Source organism: Larimichthys crocea, unplaced genomic scaffold (assembly GCF_000972845.2).
Source record: "Larimichthys crocea isolate SSNF unplaced genomic scaffold, L_crocea_2.0 scaffold462, whole genome shotgun sequence".
Lineage (NCBI taxonomy): Eukaryota > Metazoa > Chordata > Actinopteri > Sciaenidae > Larimichthys > Larimichthys crocea.
Genome location: NW_020856024.1, coordinates 216,020 through 240,712, shown reverse-complemented (window position 1 = coordinate 240,712; position 24,693 = coordinate 216,020). Strand labels below are relative to the sequence as shown.

The window sequence follows — 24,693 nt, the reverse complement described above, 5'->3', positions numbered from 1 at the left end:
CAGCTCCGCTGTTTATCATGCACCAAACAACATTATAAGTTATTAATAAGTATTTATAACTTGTACAAATACATTGCAGTTCATAAAAAAAATAAGGCCACAGTATCGCAATAATACCCGGAACCGTGATACTTTGTCTGGTATAGTATTGTGGTTACTCATTTTGGTATCGTGACAACTCTACAGACAACAGTGTCTCCAGACTAGAATATGCTGACAATAACACCTGCTTGGGTAAAATTCTCTAATTGGCTATATTATTTGTGGTGTTATCTGTAGGGGTTTAAAGTCTATCCACCAGGATGAGTTGTGCAGAAAGTGAGACAGACTCAGGCACTTCTGATGTACTTTGAGAGTGTCTCTAATTCTCCTTGGTCAAGCATCAATAAATATTACAGCATAAGACATCAGAGGCTCCTGAACACTAACTTCCCTCCTGACCTCACCATTGACCTTTAACTCAATGCAATTTCACACAATGTTTAATTAATTCTTTACACTTTTGTATTTTCTCGTACTAATATGGATAAGAAACATGACCCTCCAAACTCTTTCAACACATTGTGTTTTGTGTGTGTGTGTGTGTGTGTGTGTGCGTGTGTGTGTGTATGTGTGTACTTGTCTAAAGAACTCCTCCATCAGACTGTGAGTCCAGCGGTAGTGCAGTGGCCAGGCCTTGGCTGGATGACTGATGTCTGCAGCATGAAGCATCAGAGACAAAACCTTCACTTTGTCTATACTGGAGAAAGAGAAGAAAATCATTTCATTGGAAAGTTGTGTATATATATACAGTATGTGTATGTATATGCATGCATGTGTGTGTGTGTGTGTGTGTGTGTGTGTGTGTGTGTGTGTTGATAACGAGCAGATTATGCATGTCATGGTTGCAGCACTGACCTGTGTGTCTGTGTCAGGGCATTCCTCATGGTTTTGATCTGCTGAAAGTGACACGACATGTCTGTTGACATCACCATCTCTATGACCAGAGCCCTCAGCTCCCTGTCAATAAGCAATACACACAATCAAGTTACATTTTAGTGTGTGCGTTGTGATGAACTGGCAACTTGTCCACGCCGTACCTGCCTCCAGCACTGATGAAGTGATGAAGTGGTTACAGAAAATGGATGGATGTGTGTGTAGGTGGGAGTAGCTCAGTCCGTAGGAGCCAGAAAGTGGCTGGTTCAGTCAGCACAGACCACTGTTGGTGTGTGGGTGTGTGAATGTTTTTCAGGCCTATATTTATTATTGTGAGTGAAAAATTAGTTTTCCCATGGAAGGCACTGAGAAATACAGGCAGATCTGTAAAGTATATAAGTATCAGCTCATCAGTGATGTGTGATTTATGTGTGCGCACCTCCAGTCATCTTTGTTCAGGTTGACCAGGATGTTCATATCCTCCTCTGCCATCAGTCTGTAGGCAGCACTGACATGATGGTTCTCCAGCACCGACCTGTCATTGTACAGTATGGCCACCTCCGACCTGACAGATAGACATAACATCCAATCAGATGCTGCTGAAGTAGCAATCTGCTACTTAATATATAGAAGCACCACCAAAACATGCTTTTTTATGTTCTTGTTATTCTCCTGGTTAAGAGATTCACATCTTTGTGAATACATGTCCCTTGTTTATCGCGGGGGATACATTCTAAAAATAACCCGCAATAAACGAAATCTGCGAAGTAAGTTTTACAATTATTATACATGTTTTAAGGCCGTAAAACCCCTAACCACACACTTTTATACACCTTTTTACACACATTTTGTACAGTACTCCCTTAGTTAATCAGGATGCAGAACACATGTGCGGTTCTCCCTTAGCCAATTTAGGATGCAGAACACAATGCGCGTTCATACTGTATAGTACGCTGTAAAAAAAAGCATGCAAAATTACACTAAAAAAATCCGCGAAACAGCGAGTCCGCGAAAAGTGAACTGCGTTATAGCGAGGGACGACTGTATACCATCAGCAAATGTTTGTAAATATCCAGTATTTTAGTATTTCAGTTATGTAATGTCAATGTTTCTTCGCCCACCACTTTGTCCAATTTGTCCTTTTTAAAAGAAATTCATTACAAATTACCTCTCTCTGGTACATGTGTGAAGAGCTACTTAGCAAATATTAGCATGTTAACATACTAGATGGTGAACATAACAAACATTATACCTGCTAAACATATGCATGGCTAAAAAGAATGCAGACTTGATGATAAATTACACAACTCAAGCAAGTTTTAGGGTATGATACTTAAAGTTTAGGCAGCTAAATTACATTAGAGCCACTAGCAGTGCTCTAGGCATGTAGTCTTATCTCTTTATTAGGGCCCGAGCACCGACAGTGGTGCGAGGACCTATTGAAACTGAAGGACTTTTTCTGCACTATTTTACTTCTTTTCCCTCTTCTGGGACGAATTACGTGCCCGTAACGTTCATGAAAAGTCACAGATTTTTGCCTGCGCATCATGCCTGTGAATTTTTTTTTGATAATTTGGCGGTTGCGTGCATTGGCGTCGCAAAATGGCTCTATAGCGCCCCCTACAGATTTTCAAAAACGGCCAAAAAATGGGGTGACTTTGGCATAGGACGACAAAATTCGGCACACGCATGTGTCATACCCAGATGCACAAAAATGCTTATGGACGCCATGGTGCCAGATGCACAGGAAGTCGGCCATTTTGGGTGGAAGTTGTGTTTTGGCGCCATTTTTGCCCATTTCCACACCTTGCATATGATCGAACTCGTCCTACAGATTAAATGCTAATGGCTTCAAACTTGGCCAGGTGATTCCTGGTTATTCAAAGTTCGAGGACTCGCCACTACTCGCCACAAAACACAAAGTCGCTTATAACTTGTGGATACATTGTCCTATCCTGACCAAACGTCATAGGGTGGACGCTGGACACGGCCTGAACGCTTACATATGCTCATACTCACACTGACGTATAGCGCCACCTGTTGGTGGTTGGAAATGTCACGCTTCACATGTCAAGGTGTTACGCCTATCTGGATCGCTGCAGTGTCATCAAATTGGCTTATGTAGGGCTTCAGGACTTAGTGATGCTTCCTGGTGAAAACAATGACGCCACCTCATACGCTGTGGTTCGAGGACCCTCTGTGACTGCAGTGACAGCTTTCCAACTTACGGTTGTGTGTTTGTCTCCCTCTGGAGGCCAAAAGCTGGTTTGCTGCAGCTTCTTGTTGTGATGTCGTGATGTACATGTGATTTTCATGGCCTGCTCTACACTTGACAGACAGGTGTGTGATGCACCTACCCCGACGTGCGCACGTGCGAGGGCCCGTACATCGCTGCTTGCAGCTTTAATTTTCATTTGGGCTGGTAGTTCAGTGTCTTTCAAAGTTATACCTAAAGACGTAAATCTAAGCTCATAGCATAAAAGAAACCTGTTCCATCAGGCCCTACTTGTGAGAACTGCCACTGTCAGATCCCCCAGATCCTTTAAATAATCTTTATAGAAGACAGAGTATTCTCATTACTGTCTACATTACCTGGTGTGGATGTGGAAGTTGTTGGTGGTTCCTGTGTGTTCAAAGTCATGAATAGCTGCAGCAAAAACCATTGCAAGAATCTCCAGCTCGCTGAGCCAGTGCTGCACAAAAACACATGTACACACATTCTCACTGTAGAAAAATGCAATATATATGAACATGTATATGACTATAGAAACTATGTATGTTTTTATGTGTTACCATCAGTCCAGTGTGCAGCATCAAGAAGTGGGCAGTCTGAGTGACATCAGCGGCATGAATCAGGTTATGGTAGGGGTTCTTGTGTTTGCTGTAGCCATTCTCCAGAGCTTCAACAAACTGCACGAGAGCCTGCACAGGGATCTGAAAACACCGCTACAGGTCAGCTGTCTTTAACATTTTTTTTCTAATTTCAAAGTCTGAAATGCCTAAATGTCCTACCTCAAGTGACATACTAATTGTTAAATCATTGGAAATGTGAAAATGCATGTATGATATTAATGTTGATGGTCTGATTAAGCATCCACAAAATCTGAGTGACAAAACTGGTTGAAAAACAGCTCATTTTGCAGTTCCATTTCACAAGACTGTGTAGGCAGATCGTAGGTTGATTGACAACTCCCTACTGGGATTGAAGCTAAGCAAAGACCTGCTGTGGATGGTGAGAACTGTAACATGTTATAGAAGCCTAAAAAAACGAACGCTATGTTTAGAATATTTTCACAGCCTTTCTTTGCCATCAGAGAGTCATTTCCAACAGGCAGCTGAAGCCAATTTACTCTCTGTTCAAAGCCACTAGACCAGAGTCCTTTGACAAAAAAATATTTTACCAGAATGTTTTTAGAGCTGGTGATTGTTGGAACAGTGGAAAGACTACCCAATAGCAAAAACAGGTAAAGGAATATTTAATTTGCTGACCGTTTATTCAGTGAAATGAGTTGAATTATTTATGGAGAAGTCCGATTCCTTCAGCTTCAGCTGGCTTTAAGATTCAGTGAGAGCAAAGAGGTTTTGCTTTATGGGATAACTGACATTTTTACAATTGGTTTATAGAATTAATTGTGTAATAAATGTCTGAACACAACCATTTTGACTCTCTCTTATGTAGACGTTCAGGAAGAGCTCAAGATGCTCAATGTTTGGAACTATGGCCAAAAATCCTTCCTGTTCGAGGGGTACTTTCAGCGTTTTTTCTCTCTCTCAGCGGTGTCAAATCTCACAGGAGCAGCTGCGGTTGATTGCTCTACTCTGATTGGTGGCCTCCACCTGGCCCTGACACACACACACGCGCACACACACACACACACACACACACACACACACACACACACAAGACAAAGACAAACATCTTACAAAATAAGAGTTCCTTCAAAATAAAAGACTTTGTAAAACTCTCTCACTAACAGACCACACAAGCACGTACACCGTTATTCACTGCGCTTATTGAGTGTGCTTGAATGAGCACACTATCTATTATCTATTCCCGCGTCCACACTGTTGTTATCCAAATCTTTATTTCTGGGGTCCAAGCAGCAAAGCTGCGGGAACCCATTGTTTTTCTACCATTTCTTCTCATTATTATTATTATTCTTTCTTCCGAAACTGTGGAAGGTCTCAATTCAGGTCCTTTCAAAATTTTTCATGTCAGCGTAAGATTGCGGCTGCCATAATTGGATTTTTAACTTATATCTCAGAACCGGTTTGACGTATCAAAATCAAATTTGCTTGTACATTTCGAGGGGACAGGCCAAATTTGGTTCAATTCGGCCACTTGGGGTGCTGCAGTTAGCAAAATGTAGTGTTGCTTTGTATTATGATTGATGTGTTAGGATTAGGAATTGAAATGTGATGGTTGCCAACATTGTGAATAAATAGTAAATAGTTGTGAATAAATGTAAGTAAGTACTATTATTCCATGATCGACCGATTAGCTTGGACCCCTCATTGCTGCTTACACCTATATTTATTTTTATTTTTTTTTCCTACTCCCACAAATCCTGTCCTACAAACATAAAAATTATATCACCAGATGCCACTCATTCAGGACATTCCGGCTATTACTTTACAAATCTTTACTAGAAATATTGTACAAATTATTAAACATTTTCTCCAAATTTCCCCCCATAAGAATGCATTGCATCTCTCAACAGAACCACTTCACTTTAAACGACTACTATGACTGCATACTTTGTACTACAGACATTCAAATTACTACTTACACAAGATCTTAAACTATTAACCTTGTACTCAACTTTACAAAATCTTTTACCGTTTTTGCAGGTTAAGCAGGTTTTTACTCCAACTCTGCGTTTATAATGAGTGTGTATTGCGCCTGCTAGAGTGAGTGACATACATATTGACACCACTACTGAAGCTGTCACACTTACACAGGACTCAAACAGGGGATGTAACGGTTTACCTCCGTCCTTTGCCCGGCGTCAACTCACACCGGGCACGCGTTGGCAGCGTAACGGCAGCGTTAATTGAGATTTAGCAATTCAATGATTTATTGAAAAGTATCGGTATCGATGATGCTGGCCCTTGGTATCAGATCGATACCAAAATATGCAGTATCGCACACCACTACCCGGCAGATGGCGCTCATTCCTTGGCAACCTTACGTCTGCCTCTGAGAAGCCTGAGGGAGATGTTATACATAACATATAAAAAATATATACAAGTTGAAAGTATAAATATTGTGAATATAGAAATATTACTCTAACCTTTTACAGGTAATCTCACACGTTGTTACAATATTGTTGGGCCCACAGGGAGTCCACATATGAATATCGGTCATTGTGTGAATTGAATGGACTTTTATTGTGAAACGCGAGAGGTCACAGGTCACGCCCCGGGTCACAGGTCACTTCCTGTTACAGTAACCCAACCACCTGACCTGGTCAATAAAACGTATTGTTACAATATTGTTGGGACCACGGGAAGTCCACATATGAATTTCGGTCATTGTGTGAATTGAATGTACTGTGAAACGTGATAGGTCACAGATCAACTGTTTCCAGATCAACAGATTCCAACTGTCGTTCTAACAGGTGCATTTAACTGCTCTTCTGATTAGGGCCCGGCAGTTGGCCCTCCATCCTGCCTGAGGGAGGAGGGGGAGGAGGGGCTATTTTCACTGTCTTTTATATAATCAATGACTATCAAGGCTACATTTTTAATGTCATTTTATCCTTCTCTCTCAGACACACACACAGACACAGACAAAAGGCTTTCAAAATAAGAGTCCCGTCAAAATAAAACACTTTGTAAAACTCTCTCCTTAACATACACAAGCACACACACACGACGATAGCTATTTAATGACAGAGACAACTTATTTCATGCTAACCATGCTGCTAAAAACCTGGGCATCGTACTTGATGATTGTCTTTCTCTCTCTGAGCACATTTCCTCCATAGCGAGGTCATCTCGCTATGCATTGTACAATATTAGAAAAATCAGACCATACCTGACCTAATATGCCGCTCAGCTCCTGATACAGGCTACAGTCAGCTCCCGCCTCGATTACTGCAACTCGCTCTTGGCTGGCTTACCTGCTTGCACGATCAAACCTTTGCAAATGGTCCAGAATGCCGCAGCGCGACTGGTTTCCAATCAACCAAAAAGGTCACATGCCACCCCACTCTTCAGCGACCTGCACTGGCTGCCTGTAGAATTAAACACAAAGCTCTGACGCTAGCCTACAAAACCACCTCAGGATCTGCCCCTGCCTATCACAGTGTCTTACTAAAGGCTCACGTCCCGACCAGGGCGCTACGCTCCGCTCATACAAACCGTCTAGTTGTACCCTCGCCTCTCGCAAAGTGAGGTCACTCTAAACTCTTCTCTGTGGTTGTCCCCAAATGGTGGAATGACCTACCAACGGCTACTAGAACAGCAACATCCCTTTCTACCTTTAAAAAACTTGTAAAAACCTTTCTGTTTCGAGAATGCTTCCCTGCCTAACAAAACTAACAAAACTAACAACTACTCTGTGCTCCTTTACACCTTTCTCAGCTTATGTCCTCCTCTGTAAGTCGCTTTGGATAAAAGCGTCTGCTAAATGCAATGTAATGTAATGTAATTTCAGCTAATTTCACACGTTCTTATACTATTCTTTTTCCAGCTAATTTCACACTTTCTTATACTATTCTACTTTTTCCAGCTAATTTTACACTTTCTTATACTATTCTTGTCACACCGGTATGTCAAGTTGAGTTTTTGTCCTGTCTCCATGTTTGTTTTGTGACTTCCTGTTTTATTTTGGAAATTAACTCTCCTCTCGTTTCAGGTCACTTGCCCTTCCTCATGTGTCACCAGTCTGATTGTCTTCCCTGATTCCTGATTGTGTCCACCTGTTCCCCATTACCTCCATGTGTTCATATACAGTAGTCTGCGTCTCCCTTTGTCCTGTGCCAGTGTGTCATGCTGTTCTTCTTGACCCACCAGTCGTATCTTGTCATAGTAAATCCCAGTCACAGTTTTCGCCTCGATTAGAGAGTTTTTTGTTGGCCTTTTGTCATTTTATTTTCATAACTAGAGTTTGGACTTCTTCCCTGTTTGTGGTTTTTCCCTTCTCGGAGGCGTTTTCTGTTCTCATCGATTTTTTGTTTGTTTGGTTTTTTTTCCCCCTAGACAATAGGATTTAGTAAAGTAATTTTTGATAGCCATCCCTCCTGTTTGAGGTGCTTTCTGTTCATTCTCCTTATTTTTGTGTGCTTAATAAAGCTGTGCCGCCCTCAATATATGTGCTAAATATATCTTGGCTTTAAGTTAAACGCCTTCTTCTCATCAAAACTCTGTAGATGTTCATCAGGTTATCCTCAGGTTTATTGACTTGAAAAAGGGTGAAACTGAGAACACACAAACATGGCATAATCAGACAAATTGCTACTGTACGCCTCTTGAACATACGCTGTAAACGTGTTTTATCATGAATTAAATCACTCAATTTTAAACCTTTTTAACTCACTCATGTTTACATCTCATTGTACTCATGTATTTGTTTTTAAACTATTACTCTAATTAACCATAACTTTCTTGTTTTTAACATGTTATCAATCTTTCACTATAGTATGAACTACTATAGTAGTTCATCATGGAAATTAACTGAGAATCAGCATTTTTCCTCAAACTTCACGAACAACCTTTTGTAGTGACAAATAATGAACTCTAAATTAAACATAAAGATATACAACGATAATACATACCGACGATGCTCTGTATAGCATAAGATGTAAACAGTTATTTGCTCATGTTAACAGATAGCATGCAGCGCTGTTCTGTGTTGCCTCCTGCAGTTCTAAAAACATGACTTCCTGAAGCTACCTCCTGAGTCTCTAGAGGGAGACCACTGCCCACTAGTGGCAGTATTATGAACTTACTCCTAGAACTATTGAACAAACCTATAGTACCAGAACAAAAGCCTTCTATTCAGTTCTGCATCCGAGTCCTACCTCTGTGTCCCAAGCCTGTCATTCTACTTTTTTCAGCTAATTTCATTCTTTCTTATACTATTACTATAACTTTCTACAGTTCTACAAATTTCTACAGTATTACACAACATTGTACCACTTCATACTATCAGCTCATTTCACATTTTTAAGATATATCATTTTTGGCCTTTTCAAGCTTTATAGTATAGAGACAGCTGAAGAAGGACATGAATTTTGGGAGAGAGAGACAGGGGAAAGACATGCAACAAAGGGCGGCAGGTTGGAGGTTATTATTGGCCATATTAGTGGCCATATTAGTGCTAGCAGAGATGCTAACGATGAGGCTAACACAATCATAGCAATGATGGCCATAGAATATTATAAAAGTGTAAAATTAGCTAAAAAGAATTTGATTATTACATAAAAAACTATGAGAATATATGTATGCCATGTATGTATATTTGTAATCCATATATAATATATATTTATATTGTAAGCCGTGTCTCCCCTCTGTTGTTATGGGAAATGTGCGGTCTCTTAGCAACAAAATGGACGAGCTAACAGTGCTAACGCAGAGCCACGCAGAGTACCAGGAATGCAGTCTGATGTGCTTCACGGAGACATGGCTGCACAGGGACATTACGGACCAGAACGTCTCCGTCGATGGCTTCCACACTGTCCGGGCCGACCGGGATTGTACCGAGAGCGGTAAGCGGAAAGGAGGGGGGCTTGCCATTCTAGTTAAGAGCAGATGGTGTAATCCCGGTCACATCACAATTAAAGAACAGCTCTGTAGTCCGGATGTTGAACTGCTAGCCGTTGATCTACGTCCATACTATCTACCTAGAGAGATCCCGCATGTCATCATTGTTGTCCTGTACATCCCTCCCTCTGCAAACCCAACATCTGCCTGTAGCACCATTCATACCATCATCTCCAAACTGCAGACCCAACACCCCAGTGCCCTCATCATCATGTCGGGAGACTTTAACCACATCACCTTTGATAGAGTTCTGCCGACTTTCAAACAAAACGTGAGCTGTCCTACCAGAGAGGAGAGGACCCTTGACCTGTTATATGCTTACATTAAGGATGCATACATCTCCTCTTCTCTCCCCCCTCTGGGCAGCTCTAATCATAACCTGGTTCACCTCAAACCCTGCTATGTGCCTCTGGTGAAGAGGAAGCCTACGACCACAAGGACTGTGAGGAGGTGGTCGGAGGAGGCTTATGAGGCACTGCAGGGCTGCTTTAAGGTGACTGACTGGCCTGCACTCTGTGAGCCCCACGGGGAGGACATTGATAAGCTCACAGAGTGCATCACTGACTATATCAACTTCTGTGTGGACTGCAATATTCCAGCTTGGACTGTCACCTGTTACGCTAATGATAAACCTTGGATCACCAAGGACATTAAGGCCATCCTTAATGAAAAGAAGTGAGTGTTCAGAGATGACAACCGTGATGTGGTGAGGAGAGTGCAGGGGGTACTCAAATTTAAAATCAGGGAGGCTAAAGAAAATTATTGGAGAAAGCTAGAGTGAATAAACTCCAGTGAAATAACATGAGGGATGTGTGGAGTGGCATGAGAACCATCACCGGGTTCCAGAAGACTGGTAGCACGGGGCTGGAAAGACGTGTAGACCGAGCCAATGAACTGACACAACAGACCCCTTGTCTGCACCTCACCACCTCAATTAACTACCACCTACTCCACCCATTCCCCCTGCTCTGCATCATGTCGGCCACAACCTGAGGACCTCACCCCTCCCCTAACTGTCACCTCTACAGTGTCCTTTACACCTGACCTGGTGAGAAGACAACTGATGATGTTTTTCCAAAGGTGCTTAAAGCCCGTGTCCCTCAGCTATCTGGAGTACTGTGTCAAGTCTTCAGCCTGAGCATTCACCTCCAGAGGATCCCATTGTTGTGGAAGACGTCCTGCCTTGTTCCTGTGCCAAAGACCCAAAGTCCCAGTGGCCCTCAGGACTACAGACCGGTAGCCTTGACGTCCCACATAATGAAGACCCTAGAGAGGCTCGTCCTGGAAAAAAAACCTATGGTCCTTCAATGATCCATTACAGTTCGCCTACCAGCCCCGACTGGGAGTTGAGGATGGCATCATCTACCTGCTGAACAGAGTCTACACTCATCTCGACAGCCCGGCAAGCTCTGTGAGAATCATGTTCTTTGACTTCTCCAGTGCTTTTAATACCATCCGTCCGACTCTACTGGGTGAGAAGATGACTGCAATGCAGGTGGAGGCCCCCATTGTTGACTACCTGATGGGCAGACCACAGTACGTACGCCTACAGTGTTGACTACCTGATGGGCAGACCACAGTACGTACGCCTACAGAACTGCGTGTCCGATAGGGTGGTCAGTAACACTGGGACCCCACAGGGGACTGTTATTTCTCCCTTTCTCTTCACCCTTTTCACCTCAGATTTCAACTATTGCACCGAATCCTGCCACTTTCAGAAGTTCTCTGATGATTTAGCAATAGTTGGTTGTATTGAAAAGAGTGATGATAGTGAATACAGGTAGTTGGTTGTATTGAAAAGAGTGATGATAGTGAATACAGGACTGTTGTGGCTAGAAACACAGAGGCTGTCTACAAAAAGGGCCAAAGCTGACTCTTTTTCCTAAGGAGGCTGAGGTCCTTTAACATCTGCCGGACAATGCTGAGGATGTTTTAGGAGTCTGTTGTGGCCAGTGCAATCTTCTTTGCTGTCACATGCTGGGGCAGTGGGCTGAAGATCGCAGACACCAACAGACTTAACAAACTGGTCAGGAGAGCTGGTGATGTCGTGGGGGAGGAGCTGGACACTCTGACGACAGTGGCAGAGAGGAGGATGCTGTCCAAGCTTCATTCCATATTGGACAATGACTCTCACTCTCTCTATGACACACTGGCTCTGCAGAGGAGCTCCTTCAGCAGCAGACTCCTCTCTCTTAAATGCACCACAGAGCGACACAGGAATCCTTCCTGCCTGTGGTGATTATTAAACTCTATAATGCTCCCCCTCAGCTGACACAAACACGGACAATTAATTTTGCATTTGTTGCACTTTATTTAATGTTAATTTGATCTTGTATATACCTTATTTTTATTGATGTGTTGTGTGTGTGTGTGTATGTGTATATATATATATATATATATATTATCTATATATATATATATTTATATATATATATATATATATACTTGCTTAACTTCTTTAACAGGGTTTACATTAGGCAATGCTTTATTAAATGTACTGTGCTGTAAAGACTAAGTGGCGGTTAGCATTAACTAATCCTAAAATAAATAGGATTCAAATGACAGGATTCAAACTACAACAGCTAACTAGTGAAGTTAATAAGATTAAGTTAATAAGAAAATTAAGTTAATAAGATTCAAATGAACTGTGAGCTAGCGTTAGAATCTACTGGCAAACTAGTGGTGTTAGCTAATGCCAAAGTAAATAGGATTCAAATGTACACTGAGTTAGTGTCTAATGGTTAACTAGCAGTTAACATTAGCTAATCCTAAAGTAAATGGGATTCAAATGAACTGTGAGTTAGCATCTAACAGCTAACTAGTGGTTAGTAAATAGGATTCAAATGAACTATAAGTTAGCATCTAATTGCTAACTAGCGGTTAGTAAATAGGATTCAGTTTAGATTTAGATGCAGTTAGATTAAAATGAACTGTGAACTAGTGTTGGCGTCCAATGGCAGTTAGCTTTAGCTAATCCTAACATTAATAGGAATAATAGGGCGTTAATAGGAAATGAACCAACTAGTGTTGGCGTCTAACAGCTAACTAGTGGTTTACAGTAGCTAATCCTAAAGTGAATAGGATTCAAATGAACTGTGAGCTTGGTTTTCTGACATGAACTGACCTCATACTCCTGGCTGTCAAACTGCAGACCATCAATGGCTCTGAGGTGTGTATGTTCAGTTAACTTTAAGTAAATGCATATGCACAGGGCCGGTTTTTGCTATGGGCAATTTGGGCGACCGCCCAGCCTGCAATCTATGTGAGGACGCACAAAAAAAAAAAAAACGTGCCAGTTTTCCATACCGCTTTCCACGTCAAGTTAGTGGAGTGGGCGCCCCTCCTTACTGCTACTGCTGAGTCATACAGGTTGTGTGTGTGTCAGAAGAGGCAACGTGGAGGGGGGCGAGGGACAGACCGATCCCAGGCGGCAGGCCACACAACACAAACTGCTTCCAAATAAATTGTATTTCATTCCTAGAATTAACATAGACCCATATACCTACATGTAATTATTTGGGTTATGTGAAAAATAAAAAATAAAAAATAAAAAAATCTACGTGACCTCACGTGACTCCAGTTAATTGACGGGCGAACCGATCTTCATCGGTCTTCATCATGGACCAAAGTAAAAAACCAAAGAAGCCATCAGGTGCCCAGTTTAGAAAACAAAGAAAAGAAGAAGAGGAGAAAAGGGCTAAAGATAAAGGTATGCAGGACAAGCTTGAAGAAAGTGTGGAGTCAACAGCTGACAGTAAGTTCTTCTAGAATTCACTTAAGGTAATTTAACTAGGATTAATTTCACTCTGCTGTACCCAAAACTGGATTTGACTCAGGTGTGAACAAGTGACACGCCCCAGAAACCACAGCCTTTTGTTATTTGCAAAAGAGGGTGGACTCAGGGAGTGGCACCTGCACCTATTTCAACAGGCATTCTGCGCTGCAGCGTCAGCGGAAGGCGTCAGCCCTCGTCTGAAGCCCCCCTCGTGTGAAGACCTCCTTGGGTTAAGACAAGCGAGTCTACCTGCGCGAGTCCACCGAGCAAGGCAAAACTATCCTCCATCTGTCCTACCTATATCGCTATGTGCTTCCAGAAGATCCCCGTAGTTTCTACTGCATGGACCCCCCTACGCCGCAACCTTCGCACCAGGAATCTATTTAACCTCCGGCCACTGGAACATTATACACCCACCAAAACCTTCTCTGTTGGCCTATGGAACTGCTGTCAACAAGGTGGACTTTATCCTGGCTTATGCCAGCAGTCTATCCTTGGACCTACTGGTCCTCACCGAAACCTGGCTTAAAACCGAAAACACCGCCACTCAGGCAGCACTCTCCGCAGCTCACTCCTTCTCCCATACCCCCCGTCTCTCCAAGCGAGGAGGAGGAACTGGGGTCCTGGTTAACAACAAATGGAACTATGCTCCCCTGCTCCTCAACACCAACTACTGCTCATTTGAACACCATGCAATCAAAGTCATAGCTCCAGTCAAATGCTCAGTGATCGTCATCTACTGTCCTCCTGGACCTCTGGGTGACTTCGTCAATGAGTTATACACGCTACTGTCCTCAATCCCTGAACTTGAGTGCCCGCTGCTGGTCCTCGGTGATTTCAACATCCATCTAGGCAAAGCTTACGCCACAGACTTTCTATCCCTCATCAACTTATTTGACATGCAACTAGTCAGTACTCCCCCAACTCACAAAAACGGCAATCAACTGGATCTCGCCCTTACCAAAAACTGCAAAACTGATGACATAATGGTCACACCATTACATACCTCTGACCACTTCTTCATCCACTTCATGGTTTCCCTCCCAGAACTACCTACCACCCCTCAACCCATGACCACCTCTCGACGCAATCTCCGCAACTTGTCTGCCACTCACTTCGCCTCAGTTGTCGCTACTGCCCTTCCCCGTCCCAACAGTTTCTCTCCGCTAGATGTTAATGCAGCCGCAGAATCTCTCAGTTCCACACTAACCGCATGCCTAGATACCCTGTGCCCTCTTTCTAGCAAACCAGCACGCTCCACTCAGCCCCGCCCATGGTTGACTGATGCCATCCGCTCGTCACGTACAGCACTCAGAGCTGCAGAGCGGAAATGGCACAAATCCAAAAACCCTGCTGACCTAGAAGCCTTCCAATCTCTCCTAGCGTCATTATCTTCATCTTCATCTTCATCTGTCACGACTGCTAAAATGGAATATTACAACAAGAAAATCAGCAGCACAACTGACTCACAGAAACTCCGCCTTCAAATCGCTGCTCAATCCTCCCCCACCCCCACCTGCCACCAACCTCACTGCTGACAGCTTTGCCTCCTTCTTCACAGACAAGGTGGCAATTATCAGCAAACAATTTTGTGATCCCCCCAGTCACAACCTGCTACCCCCCCGAGACAACAGCGCAACTCTCTCCTCGTTCACCCCTCTCTCAGAAGACGAGGTATCCAAACTGATCATTAACAACCGACCCACCACCTGCCCGCTGGACCCCATCCCCTCTAAACTCCTACAAGATATCGCTCCTACGGTAGTCCCACCGATCACATCCGTGATAAATGCCTCACTGTCCTCAGGCGTATTTCCAGCGGCCTTCAAACAAGCCAGAGTTACGCCATTACTGAAAAAGACTACGCTTAACCCCGCCTTGGTTGAAAATTATCGGCCGGTGTCACTGCTTCCCTTCCTCTCAAACCATTGAGAGGGCGGTCTCTAAACAAGTCACTGACTTCCTCACCCATCACCACCTACTTGACCCAAAACAATCGGGTTTCAGAAGTGGCCACTCCACCGAAACAGCCTTACTATCTGTCCCGCAGAACCCTAAAAAACAGCCAGAGCACGAGGGCAAACATCGGTACTCATCCTTCTCGACTATCGGCTGCCTTCGATACAGTCAATCACGACATACTCCTAACCAACTCGCTAACATGGGCATACAGGCTCTGCCCACTCCTGGCTCGAGTCCTACCTCGATGGACGCTCCTTTATTGTGTTGGCAAGGTCGTTGTTCATCGACTCATACCTTCTCCACGGGGGTGCCGCAGGGGTTGGTGCTGGGTCCCCTTCTGTTTGCCATCTACACCACCCCGCTGTCCCATGTTATCCGCTCACACGGCTTCTCCTACCACTGCTATGCCGATGACACACAGCTATACCTGTCGTTCCAGCCGGACGACACCACGGTCTCCGCACGCATCTCCGCCTGTCTCTCTGATCTGTCAACTTGAATGAAAGACCACCATCTCCAGCTTAATCTGTCAAAAACCGAACTCCTGGTCATCCCTGCCCATGAGTCAATCTGCCATGACTTCAACCTGAAAATTGGTACTGTCACTATTACCCCGAACCATGCTGCTAAAAACCTGGGCGTCGTACTTGATGATTGTCTTTCTCTCTCTGAGCACATCTCTCCGTAACGAGGTCATCTCGCTATGCATTGTACAATATTAGAAAAACAGACCGACCTGACCCAATATGCGCTCAGCTCCTGATACAGGCTACAGTCAGCTCCTGTGCTATATGTTAAAGTTAAGCCAACACACGAGTGCTGCAACTGTATTCTCTTTATTCACCACTTCGGGAACAAACATCAAACTTGCATCTCCGGCTGCATTCAACTAGCAAGTAAACACACACGTCACATGTCCAATCACATTCATGTATACTTCAGGGACCGGTCGTAAATCATATTCTCTGAGAATATACATCCCCCTTCTTTTAAGAAAAATGGGGACACAACATTCAAGGATAGCTTTTCTATGCAATAAACCCTTGCTGAAACATTTTGAAATAAAGTTAGCACATTATGACTGCTATAAAGTAGAGATTCAACAGATCTCAATTATCACTAGCTTGCTCAAATGTCATACTGGATAACAAATAGAACACCATAACACTTTCAATGGCTTATATGTGTCTGAAAATATTGAGCACATTTCTATAAGTCCATAACAACTCTGGGTTTAACCTCGCGTCCAGACCTTGTCTGATAACGCACAGCCTGTGGGCTTGCTTCTTCTGTTGTCTTTGCGTTGTGTGTGTCAGTGTGCAGTGCATGTTTGTGTGTCATGTTTGTGTCTTCTCCAGCTGAGTGTTCAGTGTCTCTGTTGTGTCCAGGAGGTGTCGTCTGTTTCGCCTGTATTCTTGTCCTTCTGATGCGCGGATGTGGTAGGATCTTTCAGTATCAGCTGAACGAATGACAACTGCTGGTTCCAGTAGCCTTTCTCCTGAAAGCGGATGTGTTGTCCTCATGCAGAGGTGACATCTGCTTAGCTGATCTGTCATAGTATTTTTCTGCTGTTGTTGTCTGTGGGTTCTCCTGATGTGAACATCTCTGTGTCTGATGATCTTGGGTTGCAGCTGCTGGTGAGTGTTAGGCAGGATTGAGCGTGTGCGACGACCATGAGCAGCTGAACTGGTGACTTAAAATTGCCACTGGGGTATGCGATACTCAAGCAGACTCAGATAAGGGTCTTTCTGATCAGCCTTGGCCTTTTCCATGAGAGACTTTGCAAGTGAACAGACTTCCGGCTAAGCCATTATTTGAGGATAGTGCGGTGGAGGTAATGTGTGTGGAACCCCAGGTTTTGCAAAACCCAAACTCTCTACATCTGTACTGTGGGCCATTGTCTGATATAAGAGTCTCTGGTATTCCATGTCTTGCAAAAGAAGCTTTCAGTTTTGTAAACAGCAGCGGCTGTGGTGCTGTGAACCTGTCAAGCTCAAAGTATCTGCTGTAAAGTCTACTGGTGACTAAATAGTCCTCATTGTTAAGGTGAACAGGTCAGTAGCTACTGTTTGCCACGGCCTGTCAGGGATCTTGTGACTTATCATTGGCTCTTTAGTGTTTGATGGTTTATGCTCATTACAGATGTGGCATTTCCCAACTAACTCCTCGATCTGCTTGTTCATCCCAGGCCAGAAGATGATGTCACGCGCTCGCTGTTTGCACTTCTCCATACCCATGTGACCTGCATGGATACGGGATAACATCTCTGTGCGCAGTGAGGTGGGTATGATGATTTTTTCCCCCTTGAACAGGATGTCGTTCATATGCGAGAGCTCATCCCGGTGATTCCAATATCGGCTATGCTCTGAGGGCATAGTTTCCCTCCTCAGGCCATCCTGATTTATTGTCCTTTCAGCACGATGAGTTGAGCATCTTTCCCTGTCTCTGTCCTGATGTCTTCAAGCCTGGTGTCACTGACAGGTAGGTTGCTGTAGACAGTGTGCACCTGCATGTCCATACCTTCACTGAGGCTGGTGGCCTGGTCAGGCAGTGACTTTCTGGAGAGAGTGTCTGCGACAGGAATGTCTTTGCCTGGTCTGTGAGTGATGGTGAAGTTATACCTCTGCAGCTGAAGCATCATTCTTTGTAACCTCGGAGGCGCTGCTGCAAGTGGTTTCCTTAAAATGGATTCCAGTGGCTTATGGTCACTTTCCACGGTGATGTGGCGTCCATAGATGTACTGGTGGAAGCGCTTGCATCCAAAGAGAATGGCGTAGAGCTCCTTCTCGATTTGTGCATAGTTGACTTCACAATCAGATAGCGATTTGGATGCATAGCCTATGGGCTTTCCTTCTTGTAACAGTACTGCACCTAATCCATATTTGGACGCATCAACTTGGAGTCTGAGTTCTTGGCTCGGGTCAAAGTATCTCAATACTGGACCTGGTTCCTGAGTGAGAGTTCTTTAATCTTTTTGAATGCTTCCCTGCGGTGCATCCCATCTGAATTCGCTTGAATCTTTAGCAGGTGACGCAGGGTGCATGACATCAGACAGTCCAGGGGCAAATTTGGACAAATAGTTAATCATGCCAAGGATTGTTTCCAGCTCACCTTTGTCCTTTGGTGGCTCCATGTCCTTTACAGCTGCAATCTTAGCTGGATCAGGCTTGATTCCATCCTTGGTATTCTGTGCCCAAAGTAGCTGACCTCAGTGGCACAGATGTTTACTTTTTCTGGGTTGAGCTTGACTCCCCGCTCCCTGGAGCGTTGCAACATGGCACGGAGGTTGGTGTCATGTTCTTCTTTAGTTTTTCCGTAGATGAGGATATCATCAACAATTGCCGTGACACCTTGCAAACCCTCATAAGTCTCGTCAACTTTACGCTGAAACTCATCCTGAGCCGAGATCAATCCAAAAGGCAGGCGGAGGAATCTGTATCGTCCAAAAACAGTGTTGAAGGTTGTCAGCTTTGAGGACTCATCTGAGAGCTTAATGGCCCAGTAGCCCGACCTTGCATCCATTACACTGAAGAAACAGGCTCCTGCCAATTTGGATGTGGTGTCTTCAAGGGTAGGTAAGGGGTAGTGTGGGCGTTTGATGACTTTATTGAGGTCCCTTGGATCAAGACATACTCTCAATTTTCCTGTTCGTGGTTTTTCTGCTGCTACCATGGAATTAACCCATTCAGTTGGTTCAGTAACTTTCACAATAATGTCTTGCTTTTCCATGTTTTTCAGTTCCTCTTTGAGGCGGTCGCGGAGGGCCAAAGGGACGCGCCTAGGTGGGTGAACTACAGGTACTGCATTGGGGTTAATGTGAATTGTGCACTCTCCAGGAAACAGTCCTATTCCTGTGAACACATCGGCAAACTCATCCATAACTGATGTCTCAGGTGAGCTGTGCACAGACAGTATGAGTTTAATGAGTTCAAAGTCCAAACATGCTTTTAATCCTAGCACAGGAGGAGCCAGTGTATCAACGATGTGGACCTTTAATGTCAGATGAATGTCTTTGTACTGGCATTTGATGTTGCACTTTCCTCTGACAGATAGCTTCTCACCCCCGTAACCATAAAGAGGGCGTGTTGTTGGTTGTAGTGTGTCCTGTATCCCAAGCCTTTTGAAAACATTAGTGGGAATGACATTAGCTGAGGCTCCAGTGTCTAGCTTGAAGGTGACTGTAGTTTTACTTGGTCCAACCAACACATCTGCATATGCCTGTTCAGTTTGTCTTTTGTTACTGCTATCTTGTGTTACTGCATCAATAAACAAATCCTCATTGTCTGTCTTGCTGTGTGAGTCATTTTCACTTACAGTGTGCACTCCTTTATTTTGCTTTGAGCGACATACTTTTGCAAAATGATTCCATTTGCTGCATATTTTGCACTGTTTACCTTCGCCGGCAGTGGTCTTTTGTCCATGAGGCTTGTTCGCAGTAGCCACAGGTTTTATGACGCTCTCTGTCCCCATCAGGTCTGTAGGTGCTCTCCATATTTCCTGTTGCCTTGTCTTGGCGCGTTTTCCAAGCTGTCTTCCTTGAATAATGGCGACCGATAGCATGGACAGTCTGCTCCTGCAGGCCACTGCTGCCGCTAGCTATGGTTTTGAGCTGTGCTTGGGCCATATCATGAGACCTGACAATGTCTATAGCTCTATCCAAAGTCAAATCAGAGCCGACATTGAGTAGTTTTTCTCTTACTTTAGGTGAATGGATCCCAAACACGACACGGTCTCTCACCATTTCCTCGTTGTTTGCATAATTACAGTCTTTCACAAGCAGCCTCAAGTCCGTCAAAAACTGTTCAAATGGCTCGTTAGCTCCTTGGACTTTTTCGTGGAATTTATAACGAGCAAATATGATGTTTGACTTTGGCATGACGTAAGCTTCATAGCGCTCATAGTACGTATTCAGTACCTTTCGTTCGTCGTCTGTAAGCGTCCATGTGTCATATATGTCCCGGCCTCTTTCGCCGACCCAAATGAGAAGGTAGCTGCACTTTTCGTCTTCTCCTTTCTTCTTAAACGGACCAGAAAACATCAACTCCACGTGGAGCTTAAATTTCCGCCATGCTTCGGGCAGGTTGCTCGCATCCCAGTCCATTCGAGGTGACGGAACTCCGGCGACGTCCATCTTGTTGCGAAGCTTTTCTTTCCTTTTACTCTGACACCATGTCTTGTTCTGTGCTATATGTTAAAGTTAAGCCAACACACGACGTGCTGCTAACTGTATTCTCTTTATTCACCACTTCGGGAACAAACAAAAACTGCATCTCCGGCTGCATCAACTAGCAAGTAAACACACACGTCACATGTCCAATCACATTCATGTATACTTCAGGGACCGGTCGTAAATCATATTCTCTAAGAATATTACACCGCCTCGATTATTGCAACTCGCTCTTGGCTGGCCTACCTGCTTGCGCGATCAAACCTTTGCAAATGGTCCAGAATGCTGCAGCGCGACGGTTTTCAATCAACCTAAAAGGTCACATGTCACCCCACTCTTCAGCGACCTGCACTGGCTGCCTGTAGCTGCCAGAATTAAACACAAAGCTCTGACACTAGCCTACAAAACCATCTCAGGATCTGCCCCTGCCTATCTCAGCGTCTTACTAAAGGCTCACGTCCCGACCAGGGCGTTACGCTCCACTCATACAAACCGTCTAGTTGTACCCTCGCCTCTCGCAAAGCGAGGTCACTCTAAACTCTTCTCTGTGGTCGTCCCCAAATGGTGGAATGACCTACCAACAGCTACTAGAACAGCAACATCCCTTTCGACCTTTAAAAAACTTGTAAAAACCTTTCTGTTTCGAGAATGCTTCCCTGCCTAACAAAACTAACAAAACTAACAACTACTCTGTGCTCCTTTACACCTTTCTCAGCTTATGTCCTCCTCTGTAAGTCGCTTTGGATAAAAGCGTCTGCTAAATGCAATGTAATGTAATGTAATGTAATGCAGATTTCTGTGAGTGACGTGAGTGACAGCAGGCTGTAGGCTATTTATTAGCCTCTTGCTAATATGTTGCTATTAGCCACAGAAGATGACTGTATTTGTTTTTTTATTTTTGCTGAACTAGCAACTATTAGAATTGACATCATGTCATGCAACTAATTTCACCCGTAGGCAACCTAATCTGGTTTGTGTTTGCAACACAAGAAGTGCAGGGGTTGGAGGTAGGTTGTTGTTGGGGGGGGTAGTTCGCCCAGGGCGTAAATGTAGCCAAGACCGCCTCTGCATATTGTTATGGAATTTTCTCTTTTTGGGTTACACGAGGTCACGTGTGAGCCTTGTGGTCCTCTGCAGTATTAATTGTTTGTCTTTGACTGGGTGCCACCATATCTCATCACTGTGGTGTCCAGGGTCGAAGAGGCCTGTTGCTGCATTCCTAGACATAATAGATAGCTAATTGTTGACGTTCCATTAGCATGAACAGACAACAGTGTCTCCGGACTAGAATGTGTTGAAGGTGAACACGAACATGGGTAAATGCATTCCCTTTGACTATTTTGGGCGTAAAGTATTTGTGGCATCATCTATGAGGGTTTAAAGTATGACCACCAGCATGAGTTCATCAGAATGCGAGACCAACTCAAGCACTTCAGGTGTACTTTGAGAGTGTCTCTAGTTCTCCTTGGCCAAGCGTCAATAAATAATACAGCATAAGACATCAGAGGCTCGTGAACATTTTCTTCCCTCCTGACTTCACCATTGACCTTTGACTTCAGCAATTTCTCCACAACACATATGCATTATGATTTTGCTGACACTACACTGATATTTTGTTAGTTTAGAATGTCTTGTTGCTGTTTCACATCTCATCTCAATTACGGAATTACTCAATACTAACAAGATATAAAGTACAGTGACTTTTTTATTAGGTCATTAATATACATGATTACAATATCACAATTTATTTATTTTTACAAATCCAAGATTGATAAGAAATGAGGAAATACAGATCAATTCTCTAAGTAGGATTGCAATGAGCTGTGCCATGCTGTTTTTCTGCAATAGAACCTAAAGTCTTTTTTTGTCTATCAACTCTTTCAACCTCCTGCTCTGATGGTCTGAATCACTGTTGGTGACTCCATGGTGATTGAGCAGTAAGTTTACACACACATGAATGAATGAAATGCCATGGACATTTCTTGTACACAGTTAATAAAGTGGTAAACATACACCGATGTTGCTTAATCAGTTTTCTTATATTGAAACAACTATCTAACATATGCTTTCTGTTTTGTCTTACAGGTGTCCTGCGGTCCAGTGATCTAGCTTCTCTCTTGTCCCTATCATTTGAAAAAAACTCTTCTCTAACTGTCTGTCCCATCTCCTCTTTATACTCTGTCAACTCTGTCTTGGTGTCAGGCTCTATCTATTCTAAAGACTGAAAACTATCTTTCTATCATGCTGTCTATTTTTTGAAAAATACTTGAAATATACCTGAAAAATGTACCTGAAAAATACCTTAAAATATACAAACTGGAACTTGAAACATCATCAATGCACACATTACATCCATATTCATACTCATACTCATATATTGTTCCTGAATTTTGTTGCTGTGGAGACCTGTAGGTTGGTACCCAAAGGTTTGTTTTGATTGTAAATATCTACACACTGGAGTGGATAAAATTGTATTTTGTTTACTTGACTTTTGTAAGTATAAAATACCTCTAAATACATTACATTAATTGTTATCAATTATTTTACATAGACTGCACTGTCATCTTTTTTTTGTTTCTCTTATTGTGTCTAATATCTTGATTTAAGCAAAACAACAATGCCAAGGAAGGGTAAGAAATCCCAAGCTACAAAACTGCACTGGCAGAAGTTTCATTAGTTTACCTGTGCTTTAACAACTGAACAAGCAGAATGTGTTGGTCCTCAGAACAGTGGAGAAGTAAAGATATCTGAGACTTCTAATGCAAGTGTAAAACAGGTATGTCAACTCGATACATCACATGTACCACAGGTATCATATGCTGACATTGTAAATACAGGATATCTCTCTCTATGATGATCGCTGTGTGGCAGGGCCTTCTAATGCAGGCTTCTGTTAAATACAGCAAATCGAGATATCAGCAGTGTACTTGTAACTCACTAACTTTTCTTGCATTCTTACATGAGAATGAAAACCTCAACAGAGCAGACCTTGACCTAGTTTTGGATAAGGGTAACTTGATTTATAATAAAGCCAGGAAAAAGTTCCCTAAGCACATCCATTTGATAACAGATGAGCTTCCTGATATCGTTCCTTCTCGTACGTGTATTCAATATGCAGACATGACGAAACTTTCAAGATATGGCACATTTGGAGATCCTTTACCTGGAGCTGTTGATAGCTTTTTGGACCTTAACGCTAGACTGAACTGTTTGTTATCAGATGTACAGTATGCATTGTTGTTGATGAGAGGTTTGTGTATTGCAGTATTCAGAACCATGTCTGGCAGATACGGTTTCTTTGATCCACACCCGAGAACAGTCAAAGGTTTTCCCCTACGTCTTGACTCACATGCTCCTGGTACTGCAGTTATGCTGACATTCACGCATCTGATATGATGAGTGATATGATTGACAGACTCATAAAGTATCACAAGATGTTGGAAACACACTCATCTTGTAACTACAAGTTGAAGCCTGTAGCATTTGTGAACTCAGCCATCCTGAACGAGCCTATCCTGGACAAAGCAAGTCGACTTACAACTCACACTGCTGCTGTATCAACTGTTATGTTGGATGTCAAGCCTGAGTGCTCAGAAAATGAACAACAATGATGTCTCTAATAGCAATGAACATGAAGTATCCACTGATATGGAAACTGAACCAGAACCGTTAAGCCAATTCAGCTTGATTTCTCCTACATTACATGATGCTCCTAAAAGTACATCTGCTCCAAGAATAAATGCTGTGCTCTTGGAAACTGTCAAAAATTAGTAAACAGGAAAGGTGAAAATATAAGAGGAGACTAATGCTCTCTGAAAAAGTGTCACAAAGAAAGGAGAATCAAAAGAAAAAAGGAAAGGTAAAGTATGCTTCTGATGAAACATATAAAGCAAAGAAAAGATCAGACTCATATAGGAACAACTCTGAGTTACGGCAAAAGAAAATACTCCATATAACTACCTGATACAAAGAAAATGTTCAGTTTAGACAGAAAAGAAAAGAATACATTACCAACCAATACAGAGATAATCTTGATTTTAGGAAGAGGCAGCAATCTTATATCACTCAACATTATGAAAATGACCAAGAGTTCAAAGTTAGACAC

General features: G+C 43.2%; 1 protein-coding gene across 1 annotated transcript in view; it reads right to left on the bottom strand.

Moving 5' to 3' along the window:
* The window catches only part of LOC104939049 (calcium/calmodulin-dependent 3',5'-cyclic nucleotide phosphodiesterase 1A), a 76,160-nt gene that overhangs the window by 17,064 nt on the left and 34,403 nt on the right, over window positions 1-24,693 (bottom strand). The window contains exons 7-11 of the mRNA XM_019265393.2: window positions 3,709-3,849; window positions 3,508-3,608; window positions 1,355-1,480; window positions 898-999; window positions 619-739 (exon numbers count right to left, since the gene is read on the bottom strand). Coding sequence (XP_019120938.1) covers window positions 619-739; window positions 898-999; window positions 1,355-1,480; window positions 3,508-3,608; window positions 3,709-3,849 — 591 coding nt within the window. The remainder of the gene's footprint in view (window positions 1-618; window positions 740-897; window positions 1,000-1,354; window positions 1,481-3,507; window positions 3,609-3,708; window positions 3,850-24,693) is intronic.